General features: G+C 41.1%; 1 protein-coding gene across 4 annotated transcripts in view; it reads left to right on the top strand.

Moving 5' to 3' along the window:
• LOC119646574 (stress protein DDR48) overlaps positions 1 to 12,977 on the top strand; it is a 67,341-nt gene that overhangs the window by 30,497 nt on the left and 23,867 nt on the right. For 3 of the 4 annotated variants that reach the window (XM_038047066.1, XM_038047064.1, XM_038047067.1), the window contains exons 3-5: positions 5,623 to 5,822; positions 6,230 to 6,412; positions 12,758 to 12,793. In XM_038047066.1, coding sequence (XP_037902994.1) covers positions 5,623 to 5,822; positions 6,230 to 6,412; positions 12,758 to 12,793 — 419 coding nt within the window. The remainder of the gene's footprint in view (positions 1 to 5,622; positions 5,823 to 6,229; positions 6,413 to 12,757; positions 12,794 to 12,977) is intronic. The other variant, XM_038047065.1, reaches the window with a different exon arrangement.

Here is a 12,977-nt window from a genome sequence, read left to right as displayed (position 1 = left end):
AGCAGGAGATTGGTACTGGAACTACCACCAGTCCGCCGAACGAGTCGAGTGGACTTCTTTCCGTGAGGCCCTTCATCAGCAGTTTAAAAATTCTGTAGATGACTGGCATATCCTTGAACTGATGCAAAACTGTACGCAAAGTCCATCCGAAGACTTCGACAGTTATTTTAAAGCTGTGCATTCGCTAGCCAATAGACTAGAAAATTATTTAATGGAAAAAAAGTTGATAGAGTGGCTACTTCGCGGGCTGAGACCTGATGTTCAGGGGTTACTTTTCTTTTTTCCAACTAACACGGTTCGTGAGGTGCGTAAGTTAGTGCAGCAGAGCGAAATTTTAAAGGAGTGTCTCTCAAGCAGGCTTTCTTGTGCAGTTATTCTGCTGAATCTGGAGAGGGAGTTGACATGAAGCGCATTTACGGAAATCCTCAGTCTGAGATTCAAGATAACGGTTCCCAAAGTCTTCTGTTTCGGTTGCGAATGCCAGAACATTCGTAAGCCCGTATGTCGAAAATGGCGAGTTCCAGAGCCCAGCCCCAGTCAGTGACTGCGCAGGCATTGAGATAAGGTCTTCCAAAGTAACTCCGAAAGTTGCCGTATTGAAGCGGTGAGGGTGTAAATTTTGTAGAATGACACGTGAGGGATCAAAAGGCTCAAAGGAAGGAAAAGTGATCGACAAAGGTTATGAAATACTTAGCCTTTCCAATAGAATCCGTTTCATTGGTCCAGTCAGTCTAAAAGCACGAGTTCCAGAACGCCTTTTGACATATTTCTCAATTTGAGAAATGGCAGTTTATGTTGTTGTCCTTCACAGCATGCAATCTTATTCTTTAACGCTGTTTTCATTGCTCTTAGATGCACCCTGTCGATTTTTACTAATTCAACCCCATTCTCCATTATTTATAGCGTCTTGATGTTCAAGTGCCATAATCGTCGATGCTATGTAATTAGTTCGGCTTCATTTTTCATCGTCGCCGATGGATTTGATACTGATATATTTGTATTTAATTTGTATATTTCATTGTTCGCTTGAATTTCTATGATCAGTACACTTTTCGTAAGTTAATGTTTTAACCTCATGCCCTCCATGCGTTAAGAACCTTTGCCCATGCCCGAAGCCCATCTGCTGCGTCGACTGAATTGAACGCCGTAGTATTGTTCCGAGGGCTTTTTACTCGACTCGATCATTTTGGGTTAATGTGTCTCCCTGGTCCGCCTATCGCGGGGCCTGTCTCTAATGGAGGTCAGTTGAGATTTGGTACAGTGGAGTAACTCCAACTAATTTTATTTATCGCCTTCCCTGATCTCAGCATTTGATTTTTGTTTTACTGAGAAGAGTACAAAGTACATTGCCTCGAATTCTCCTGCTTTATCTGGGCTTAGGACTAGCACGGTATATAAGTAACATGGCGGAGTCTTTCTTTGTTTTGCAAACAAAACCTTATTAAAATCGGTTCAATCTGTGTATGTCTGTCTGTAGGTCTGTCTTTTTTTTTAAGGAGGTGGAAATCTTTAAAAGACTCTGGTCTGGGCACGCCACAGTGTGGGATTTTCACCCACTAAAATCACCTCCAACTCCGCCCCCCTCTACCTCGTGGAACCACCTTTAGGTATTACATCCGGGGCGGAGCTAGCTTACTTTACCTAGGTCTCCTTCCGTCTTCCCGTGGGGCTCGTAACCGCGCGTTCCTCACTTTTTCTGCTTTTCGCAATTTATCCTCGATTACTGCGATCATGGAATTGATCGCATCCCAGTCTTCTTGGCAAGCTACCATTCTCCGGACAAAATTTTCCGATGATAGCACTTCATCTAGACCTTCTTCGGTTCCTCCTTTCTTCCACGAACCTAGTACATTAGAAGAATACGTGTGAGGAGTTGCCAGATCTTCCATCAGGCGCGACCCCAGGTGGCGGATAGGGGCATACCTATTGATGCGGAAATATGTGTTCATGCACTTTTCTTTTCTGACTGTGCATGGGCTAGGGTTTTCTCATGTCTGGTGCGTCAACGTGGCCACCGTTGCATCTAATTCTACGAGTTTTTTGGATTTGGAGAAGGAGGTGTTCAAACGAAGCACAACTTTGGCGAGAACACCAACTGGAAAGGCTAAAGGCTGATGAGCTAAAAGGAGATAGCTGGCCAAAACAGGCGATTTTGACACCCATCGGGTTTGATCAAGAAATACTCCAGCAGTAGCAAATGATTCAGGAGAAGCTCATCAATCTTACGATCTCCTCCAATACCCAAAGCCGGCTCATGGGAGCTCAGCAATTGAAAAAGGTGAAGGAGTCAGTGAAAGGAGTAACCTGGCCAGGACTCAGCTAGAACGGAGCCCTGGCCCAGAAGAACTACTATGCAACTTGGGGCTAAAATAGCTGAGCTGTCCGAATTCATCAAGGACAAGCACAACGCGCACCAAGCCATTAAGAACATGGTGAAAGCCATCAGGGTGCTTTACATCTATCTATCTTCGACCAAGTAAGCGTGTGCGATACAAAGAGGGGGAAGCTTTGGAGAATTGAGCAGTCCAAAAAACGGAAAAAAAGTTTAGAAGGGCCGAAGGTGCCCAAAGTAGGAATGTCGGCTAGCGAAGGGAAACCGAAGAAAAATAAGAGCGGTGCTTGCACTAAGGTCAGGAACAAGAAAAGAAACAAGAAACCCAAGGTACGAATTCGCCCGGAGGAAATTGTATAATAATATCCAGCATAAGAGATCTAACATATGCTGAGATACTGAAGAAGGTGAAATCTGACCCCGGCCTAAAAGACCTACGCGGAAATGTCAGCAAAATCGGGAGGATCCAGAAAGGGGATCTCATGTTTGAGCTGAAAAAATCCATCGTGGGAAAAACTGAAGGCTGTCGTAACCAAGTTATAAACTCACTTGGGGAGAATGTCGCTGTTCGTTCCCAAAAATATGAGATCTACATCTAGTGCAAGGATCTCGATGAGGTAACATCGAGAGAAGAGATCTGCACTGCCTTGAAGCAACACCTCAAGTTGGAGGAATTTAGCGAAGGATCTATCGTGAGCCTAAGAAAAACTTATAGCGGTACTCAAACGGTCACAATGCGACTGCCAGTGGAGTCACCGAAGAAGTTGTTGGCTGTGGGGGAAGGTTCGGATTGGATGGGTTGTTTGCCGACTAAGGGAGCAGATCTCTTTAAAGAGGTGCTTCAAATGCCTAATGTTTGGACACTTTGCGAAGGCATGCACTAGCGACATCGATCGGTCCGATCGATGTCAAAGGTTTGGGAAGAAATGACATATTGCCAGGAAGTGCAATAGAGACCCCAAATGCATTTTGTGCGAAGAAAAGACGGGATAATCGGCATATTGCCGGAAGTGATAAATGCTTGGAATTTAGGAAAATACAAATAAACCTCAATCATTGCAGGGTCGCACAAGATTTGCTTGCGCAGACCACTTACGAATCCGCGATGGAGGTTACTATCATTAGTGAAGCGTACAGAAATCTGTCTGTCTGTCTGTCACACGCATTTTTCTCAGGAACGGCTATATCGATTGATACGAAATTTGGTGAGAAGGTGGGAACTGTGAACGCTCAGACATGCAGTGAGTGATATCCTTCTACGTTGAAATTTAGCGTGGTCCCCACACATGTAAAAGAGGGGCGTACATTTTTTTTTCATCGAATATAATCATGTGGGGTATCAAATGAAAGGTCTCGATTAGTAATTTTCGAAGTTTTGACATTTGTTAGAAAGGCGGGCAGTGGGACGGGTGGCAAGTGATGATTTTTTTTAACGGATTCTCAGAAACTACCGAACCGAAAAATTTGAAAAAAGTCACGAAGCTGCTTCTATATGGTGCCCAGGCCTCAAAATAATTAAAAATAGTATATTACCATATTTTTGGGGGAAATTGAGTAAAACCCTCCTTGAGTTTATCCCAGAGTTATAAAAGTTGGTAGTAGTATATGAAGCATATTACCCCCAAGTTTGATTAAAATCATACTATTAGTAACAAAGTTACAGAAGGTCAAAGTTGACATTACCGTGTAAATTTACTGCAACTATTATAATTATCAATATCACTAAAGTGGGTAGTCAGACACGCTAAATGCATATACATAACGGGCTGCGTACAAATGGGATAGTTCTATACTCAAATATATTCACAGAAGAAGCAAACAAAACCTTTCATAACTGAAGCGTCTAGCTTCCGGTTTCCCGACTTGTTTCGTAGTGTTTCTACTTGCCTGGGTTATGGTCACAAAAGCACCTTGGATATGTAGAAACGCACATAGTACTATTGGCTTGGTACGTATTGCATAACGCAGATGTAGCCAGTTGATACACGGCAGTTCCGATTGATCGTCTTGCCCAATAAGCATAAATACAATTTTTTCCCATCAGAACTTTAGTTTTCCCTTAGGAGAAATGTTGTAAATGTTCCATTTTTCATTTTTGGTTTACAATTCAGTATTACCTGGCTGCTTCTGTGGTTTGTTCAAACCATTCACAGAATTTCCGCTTTGCTATGCTGATCGTGCCGCTGTACGTCATCAGTGCGCTTTTGTAGCTCGGTTAGTTTGCGGTTTGTTTAGCACGGTTGAAGATTTTTCGGACCTCCGTTCTCATCCTAGTTAGGTACTGGTTTCACTAGGATGCATCCCTTGATAACGTGATTGTCTTAGCCGGGTAGCTGGTCACATCTACGTTAATGACGACTCTATGGGGGTCTTCCAGCACTGTCTGTAATGCCAGTTCGTTTCTGCTATCGTTGCTCGCTTCTCCGTCAGCCATGCTATTGCTCAGGTGTCTTAAGTTAAAGTCCTCCTGGTATTCCTTATTATTCATAAAAGTAGGGTTACGTCTAGAACCTTTTGTCTGGTACGAATATTGTATACTAATCTATTGCTAAGGATAAATTCAAAAAATTACTCAAAGCGGGAAGGGAGATGGTTCTGATTTTGGTCTGTAGCGCTAGAATGGCGCTCTAAGCAGTAATGAAGACATTTTCTTTAAAATGAGAAAAAAAACTTGGGAATGGATCCGGAATCTTGCCATATCTAACCTCAGGCTTTTACTAGGAATTGTGAAACTATTGCGATTATTCCGATTTCAAGAACTTCTGTCACTGACCAATTTACAGAATCAAACAAATTAATATCAAAGAACATTTCCCAGTCAAAGGAGGGAACCAACTATTATCTTTTAAATTTGAAAGCACAGAGCTACTTGATATAAATGCGGGTGACAGCTTTTAGATTGTGGTTGCTAATAGATGTCCTTTCATTTCCTTTGAAATATTGTATACGGTATGAAATAGCTTCAAAGACATTTCACCTTACAGCGTTCTATGTGGGTAAGATGAACTAGAGTTGAAAATGAATTTTATACATACATAATTCATTAACAGCATTCAAGGACGAATTCCTTTGGCATTGCAACTCAATTGGTTAAGTTATGTTGAACCATAATCTTACCTTTAAGTTTCAAGCATATATAATTGCTCAAAACACTTACTATAATATGATTAATCTATCTTCAAAGATGAATCAGGAAGAACCAACAGATCTAGATGAATATGTAGTGTGTCCTTTTCTGAAATCCAGGTCATATCCTATACTAACCTTCGATATTTTCCATTATTTTCCAGGCTATTTTCATTTGCGTCTTCGTGGAGACAATTATTTGTGCATCAATTGCCGAGCATCCATCTGGTGGTTCCTCAACACGGCTAGGCTATGAACAGGATGGTGCAGCTTCATCGAAATCCTCGGCGATTGCATCTCTTGGAAGTGGAAGGATACCACGTCAATCTCGATGCATTCGCTGCTCGTACTCGTACGACGACAGGTGGGTTCAATAAGCGACAATGTGGATGGAAAAATAAATAGATTTGCCCAAAAGATAATAGCTTTTTGCTCAAAAGTGCTATCTAAACATCGATGAATTTTTGCACAAATTTTGAATATATCAAATCAAATTATGGCACGTCAAAATAAGCCTTGAAAATAACGTTGAATTATTTCGCTTACAAAAGTTATGACTGCACATTTCCATGCGAAAACCAGAAAATTTCAGTGGCCATTTGGTCACCCACATCTCTTCTGACTCCTATGAGATCTATCACCATAAATTTTGCATGTTCGCAAGGACATAGGGAGAATTTGTGTATATTTACACTGAGCGATTTACTTGGAGTTGTCGTTATTACAGTTTGGAAGTTTATCCTTCTGATGATGGTCACGCTGTCTTTCTAGGTATAGCAGTTATGGCTCTAGGGGCTATCCAGATGACTATTACGGTCGGCAATATGGAAGCATGCGAAATTACTATGATGGAGGAGCTACCAGTCGAGGTGGCTACGATGATCGAAATTGGTACTATTACACCGATAGATACGATGACAGACTAAGCAGATACCCGGACAGATATGGAAGCAGGTGAGCTTGAGTTTCTTATTTACATAAATATGCGAATGGGAATTGAAATCGGTCGTATGAAATTTCTGTCTGGAATTCAATTTTGGTGAGATTCGATATGTTTGGGTTCCAGAATGTACGGTATATTTGAAACAAGATAGAACTCATCCTAGTAGGACATGCCATTTGTAACTTAGTTTCGTATTAATTGGATATTTCCCATGACGGGGGAAGTGGGGGTGAAAAGGTAGGGATATGGAAGGATTAGAAGCAAGACGGAAGCCGGTATGGATGGTTTTACAGTTTGCCAATATAATGTGATTCAGATATGCTAGCTTTTTATATGCGTACAGGCAAAATGTCATCCTATCTTGATTGAGGATGTAGCACAACAAAATACAACAGTGATCAATTATAATTTTTACAAGGTTTGCACCAAACCTTTCAAAATTATGGCTTATATTATGTAGAGAGAGAGAGAGAGAACCTATCGGATCCCACCAGGAAAATATATAGAAGTCGCAAAAAAAAATGTTAAATAATTTTATTTGCGACTGAATCATCAATAATAAATTCAAAGTCTACCGCAGCGTTGTTTGCTAAGATTCTGAGCGCGGTTATGGAGACGGAATTTTGCTTTGCTTTGAATATGCGGCGTAACTTATTATGGTCACGTCTTAAAAAAAGGATATTTGTGATCGATATTGCATTTCATCTATCGTAGAGAAGTTACAAGAGAAGCACCTTATTGGCTCTGTTGGCTAACAAGAGAGCTAAGATCTAAAGACAGACAACTCAAAAATTCTCCACTGGGTCCGAATTTATTATTTACGAAATTGGGGTCGATAATAATAAATTCCATGGAGTGTGCAGGTCTGTAACTAGGCCTTAACACATAGTTTGTCGGTCGTCACCATGCTTCAAAGCACACGAATAAACAAAAATCCTTAAAAGAGGAAAATGGAAGAAGAAGGAGGAAGGAGGAAGAGGAAATCTAAAAAGAGCAGCATCTTCAAAGTGGCATGGATGCATCTTCCGATGCTGCCACCCCCACCAAATAGCATGAGTATAATTAATTGACAGTTGATTTCTATTTAATCTATATAACTCATAGGCCACCTCATATCTGTGAATTTATATCGAAAAGGTTTTTCCCGTAGCTAGTATCAAAGTCAACCAGGAGTGGCGGGTTCGAAAGTTTGAAATTTCGAATTTTTTTCGAGTACTTCGTTTAAAGCCAATTACGGTCGGCTATTCCGAGTAACAGAAGCTACTATATTGATTGAAATGTAGAGACGTTTGGCCTATGCTGTACTTTTTCTGTCCTTAATAGCGTCCGTGTCTTTTAGTCTTTTGCCCATTGATTGATCTCATTATACGCGACGGTGGACTATGGTCCATTTTTCCGTGTGGGTTGGTCCAGAAGCCTTACGCACGGGAGCCAAAGGCCCACAGTTAGACCTTCGATCTCCGCCTTAAGCAGCACTTAGATACGTACAACTAAATTGTCAGCAGGTGGTTCAAACCGTTCAAGAGGAGGAATTTCATCAGCTGTTCCACACTCGTTCCCCTTGGTATAAACATATTACTACAAGAACGGCTGTATGAGGAGTTGGCGAAGCTCAACTTGTCCAGTTGTTCGGTATGCTCAAACAACAACAGGCGGATACCGAGTACATATCTTTAGGATTAAATTGGCTCCTCGCCGACATCAGAGCGAAAGAAATATTGCATGAGAATGTACTCCGTCGTGCATCTTCTCTAAATCGCGGCAATCGGACCCCTGTTTTCTGGCGCAGTTTTTAAAGCTCATCAGTTTACTGTTGGTTTGCATTTTTGTTTTTTTCTTGAGAAGTTCGGAACCTTCAAAAGGAACCGGCCCGGACATCCCAGCGTAAGGAGTTATGACCCAATAAAATCACCTCCGACTCCCCCATGTCCGTGATAAGGTATTACATACATCACGGGCGGAATCAGCTTCCTCTAGCTTAGTCGGTTTTCGTCTTTACGCGGCGTACGTAACCGCGATGTTCTCGTTTCCTATGAATTCCGCAGTTTGTTACCAGCTGTACCCCAATCCCAATCCCCGTGAGACACTGGGTCTCTTCAAATACTCCTTCATTGCAGGGATGAGACTGTGTCTTCACAGACTCTTTCCCGAGCATTCCCAACGTTGTTGCCGTCTATTCATAGATCTCGTCCTTTCGATGTTCTTCTTCTGCGATAAAGGAGAGATGAACCTGGTGTTGTATATGTTCGTCATCTCATCTGTCAAAATGTCGATGGACATCATTCACAAGATGACGAATGTTGTGTTAGTTGAGACAGTCCTGAAGCCAGAGCAGACCCTTGCGGCTGCCCTTCTGTAGAATGCGCTCAGTTTGTTAGCGTTAAGTGTGACTTGCAATGCTATTCCCCAAATTGGAGTTGCATATAACACGATCGATCGGATTTAATTATACGGAATCCATACTGTCGATCTGGCTTTCAGCAACCGAGAGTAATCTATTGTAGATTACTAGCTCTAACATTTTCCCCACAGTGTCCAAAAGACATATAGGTTTATAGGAGGTTGGTTCACATACATGGGAATCTCTTTCCGTAGAGGCGCCTGCTTTATTAGGTTGGTTTAGTTGCAAATTTATGAAGGTATACTCGTCGAAAGCTTTTACAGATCTGCCTGACAGCTTTCTCTGTTTCGGTTTTCTGTCCTGCGGCTCCACCCAGGATGATGGTCGCTGTACGTGTAGCGTTTGCTGACGCACCTGGGAATACCACGCTCCGGTGTAGGGCTGACAAAAGTTTGGTCTCCGATTGAGGTAGACCTCCCTTTCTGAAAGCTGTTTACATTACCTTCGTTGGGCAGAATTATGTCCAACTGCTTAAAGGCGTCTGACTATGCCGCCTTAAAGACTCAAGCATTGAAGTCACCGCCAATCACCTTTGGATTACGTTCCCTTGTCGAGAAGAAGATTGTCAACCATTTCCTAGGATTCAGACAGTGTCAGACTTGGTGGGGAGTAACAGCTGTACAAATTTATTTTCGCCCACACGTCGGCTATCTACCTCGCAGTACGTTGTATGGCTTGTGAACCGCATGCCCAGTTTGCCGCTTCACTGGTCGAAACTGTAACCCATAAGCCACTGTCTACAGGGTTCGCTAGTGATGCAACTTCTACCTCAGATTCATAGGTGTTCTATTCGAGTAAATCATGAACAATAATTGTGGTTTATTTGAATAAAGTTCATTCGGGCACACTTCCGGTAATAGTTATCCCGCTCCTCTTTTCCTTCGCACAATAAGCATATGGCCCCGGATCGTGAAGTTTATTTTTTTTTCACAGAATATTTTCATGTTGGGTATTAAATGAATTTGACATTCATTGGGACGGCTTTAGTTTTTGACATTCATTGGGACGGCTGGAAGTGCGGGGGTCTGTGTGATGATGATTTCTTTAACGAACCAGTTCTCAGAAACCACCCAACTGAAAAATCTGAAAAACAAAATCACGAAGCTGTCTCTATACAGCGCCCAGGCCACTAAATACTCTCATTTCTCGACATCTTTTCAAATTAGGTTAATAAGAGTATATTATTATGTTTTTGAAAAATTAATTAAAAACCACCCTTAGATTTACCCTAGAGCTATAAAAATCTGCAGTTACATAGACCAAATATTAAGCAGGACATCTTCAAGTCTGGCCAAATCATACAATCAGTGGCAAAGTTACAGTACTTCAAATTTGTCTTTTTTCGTGTAAATTTTCTGGAACCCAAAATACTAAATATCAATATCACACTAAAGTGAGTAGTTTTACGTGGTTATATATTATGGGCTATGTAGAAATGGGAGAGTTCTGCTCTCACATATTCTTATATAGGGAACAGACAGAACCTCTCATACCTAAAGTGCATAGTTTCCGGTTTCTGACTTGTTATTAACTATCTTGGCCCATCCATCGTTTTCACCCTTAGATTTTGCCGATTCGATCGCCGGAGCTCGCACTTTCTCCCTTCGGTACTTTCAGTTCCGTTTTTCGCAACTATTAGTAGGCATCTTAGGCGCCTGTTTCAGGCAGGTTGCCTGTGACACTGTTGGGTATCAGATTTGGACTTGTCCTTGGAATTTCGTTCCTCCGGCTGCGTTTTGTTGTAGAGTACTCTAATAATTCTCACCATATTTTTTATGGATTGGTGCACGTTGTGCTTGCTATTGATGAACTGGGACAGTTGAACTATTTTTGCACCAAGCTGTGTGAAGGGTAACTTTCCACGAGCCGTAATCGGATTGCTCTTAATCCTTCAACTCTGGCATTTATTAACCTTCCCTTCGCTTTATTTTTTACGAAGTTTGGCAATGCCAAAGATCTCAGAGTTGATGAGCTTCTCTAGAATGAAGTGTCTTGGTCTTGAAATACCTTCTGCTGTCGCCCCTTTTGTACACTTGCGGTGGGTGTTCTTGCCGTTTTTGTCGTTGAGCGATCTACTTTCCAGATATTCTCGGTAAAGTGGCAGTTCGCTTGAACACCTCATTCTCCAAATCTAAATTACTTGTAACATTAAGTGTCTGTGGTCGAGGGATATCGACGACCAGGAGCCCATTTGCGCATTCTCAAAGCTCGCCATTACTGGGTTTTCGACCTTAAGTTTCCTTCTTCTCACGTTTTCCATAGTACTTTTATGTTCTGGTTATTCCTCCCATAGAAATGCTTGTCACGCACCAGAGATAAGCAAACTCCAGTCCATGCACCGTCAGAAAACGAAGGTACATGACAACATAATCACACATCAATAGGAGGAGGAGGAGATCTAGCAACTCTTCAAAGGCCTGTCTGTCTGTCTTTCATATGCAGTTTATCAGAAATGGCTGTACCGATTGACACGAAATTTAGTGGGAAAGTGGGAACTATGAACCCCAATATTACCGTGCTTCACTTTGAACTTAAGCGGATCGCGAATCAACCTAGAAGAGGGGTGCACATTTTTTTCTGCCAGATATAGCCATATGGGGTATCAAATGAAAGGTATTAATTAGCACTTTATAGACTGGTATTCGTTTTGATATTGGTTGCAAATGGGAAGAGTGCGAGGGTCCGAAAAGGTCAATTATTTCAAGGCCCATTCGCAAAAACTACTCAACCGAAACATCTGAAAAATTTAATAATAGTACTATATATTATTTTCAAAAATTTGCTTGGAACCTCTCTTAAGCTCATCCCAAATTCAGTGCATTAACATAGGTTGTGATATGAAGCAACATACTGGAAAGTTTGGTGGAAATCTCAGTATTATTAACAAAATTATAGTGGGTCAAAGTTGCTTCTTTCGCGTCAAATTACTACTCCTTAAGAGATAAAATGTCAGTACCACATCGAATTTAATATCGGTTGCCCGAACATATATAAATGGAGTCATGGTGCACCCAAATATTCTGATATAAAAAATCAATAAAACCTTTCATTCCTGAAACGCCGAGATTCCGGTTTACTGACTTGTTTTGAATTTGCTCGTTCAGTAACTTTTTGCGGCTTTTCCAAACTTCTAAGAATTTCGAATCCACTCCATTGCGAGTCCAATTGACAATGCATAAGATATGGAAAATTTGCATATACGTCACGTACCGAAGTGTTCAAAAAGCTGCTTCTGCATCACTAAGCCTGGTTAGCACAGAGGCAAAAGAGCTTTGTATCGACGGTACACTTCAATGGAGTGACACTTAGGTACTGGCACACCTGCTTGGTCAAATTTTTGAGATAGACTTCGTGGTTGACCATAATCTATCTGGATGGTCATTTTAGCCATTCCCAGCTTTTTTCTTCAATTACACCTCTTCATTCATTCCTGTGTGGGGATTACTTTCAGAAAATTGTATATTTTAATCAGAATTAAGTAAAAGATATCCGAGCTGGTGGTTTCGTTCACTGACTGAAGTCATGGCCGATTGTTGTCATGCGGGGTAGCACCGGAAGAGTAAAGTAAGCAAAATAGGACCAAATTAGAAAATAAAGTTGACTAGTTCATTCTTCCAATCATCCGATCCGCAGGTGGCTAGCGCCGCCTTTAATCGAAATATATCAAGGAAGGTATCCACAGACAGTTATATTATTTCACGATTCCTTTGAAAAGTTTCTTGGTATAGGTGGAACTTGTCGTCTTATAATTTTAGGAAATATAAAATAAATCATTGCGTCTATCTTTATATCTAAAATTTTCTATCAATTCTGCAAATTCTATAGAAATTTTAGTTATCTTTCCGTAACTTTGATAAAATTTGTAAAAGATTTATAGAATGAAAATCAGTCAATGAGGCTGTAGCAATCAACACTTTATTTTTCATATAAACTTTTCTATTCATTTCAATTCTAGTGCACTGAACGTGATAGATTCCAACGCACCAAGGAAGTATGTCAAAATTTATTAAAAAAATCCTTTCAGAAGAAAATACCCCTAGTTCATAAGGACGTAACCACTAATGCATGGCCTAACATCCTGTCTTTAGCTTGAAAACATTCCTGCTCGTAGTGGATATTACTGTGATGGTTTATTATCGTTTAGACTTAATGAGCTTTAGATAGTACTCCTTTGC

Source organism: Hermetia illucens, chromosome 1, assembly GCF_905115235.1.
Source record: "Hermetia illucens chromosome 1, iHerIll2.2.curated.20191125, whole genome shotgun sequence".
Taxonomy (NCBI): Eukaryota; Metazoa; Arthropoda; class Insecta; order Diptera; family Stratiomyidae; genus Hermetia; species Hermetia illucens.
Note: the sequence above shows the minus strand (reverse complement) of the source record. Positions and strands in the feature narration are given on the sequence as shown.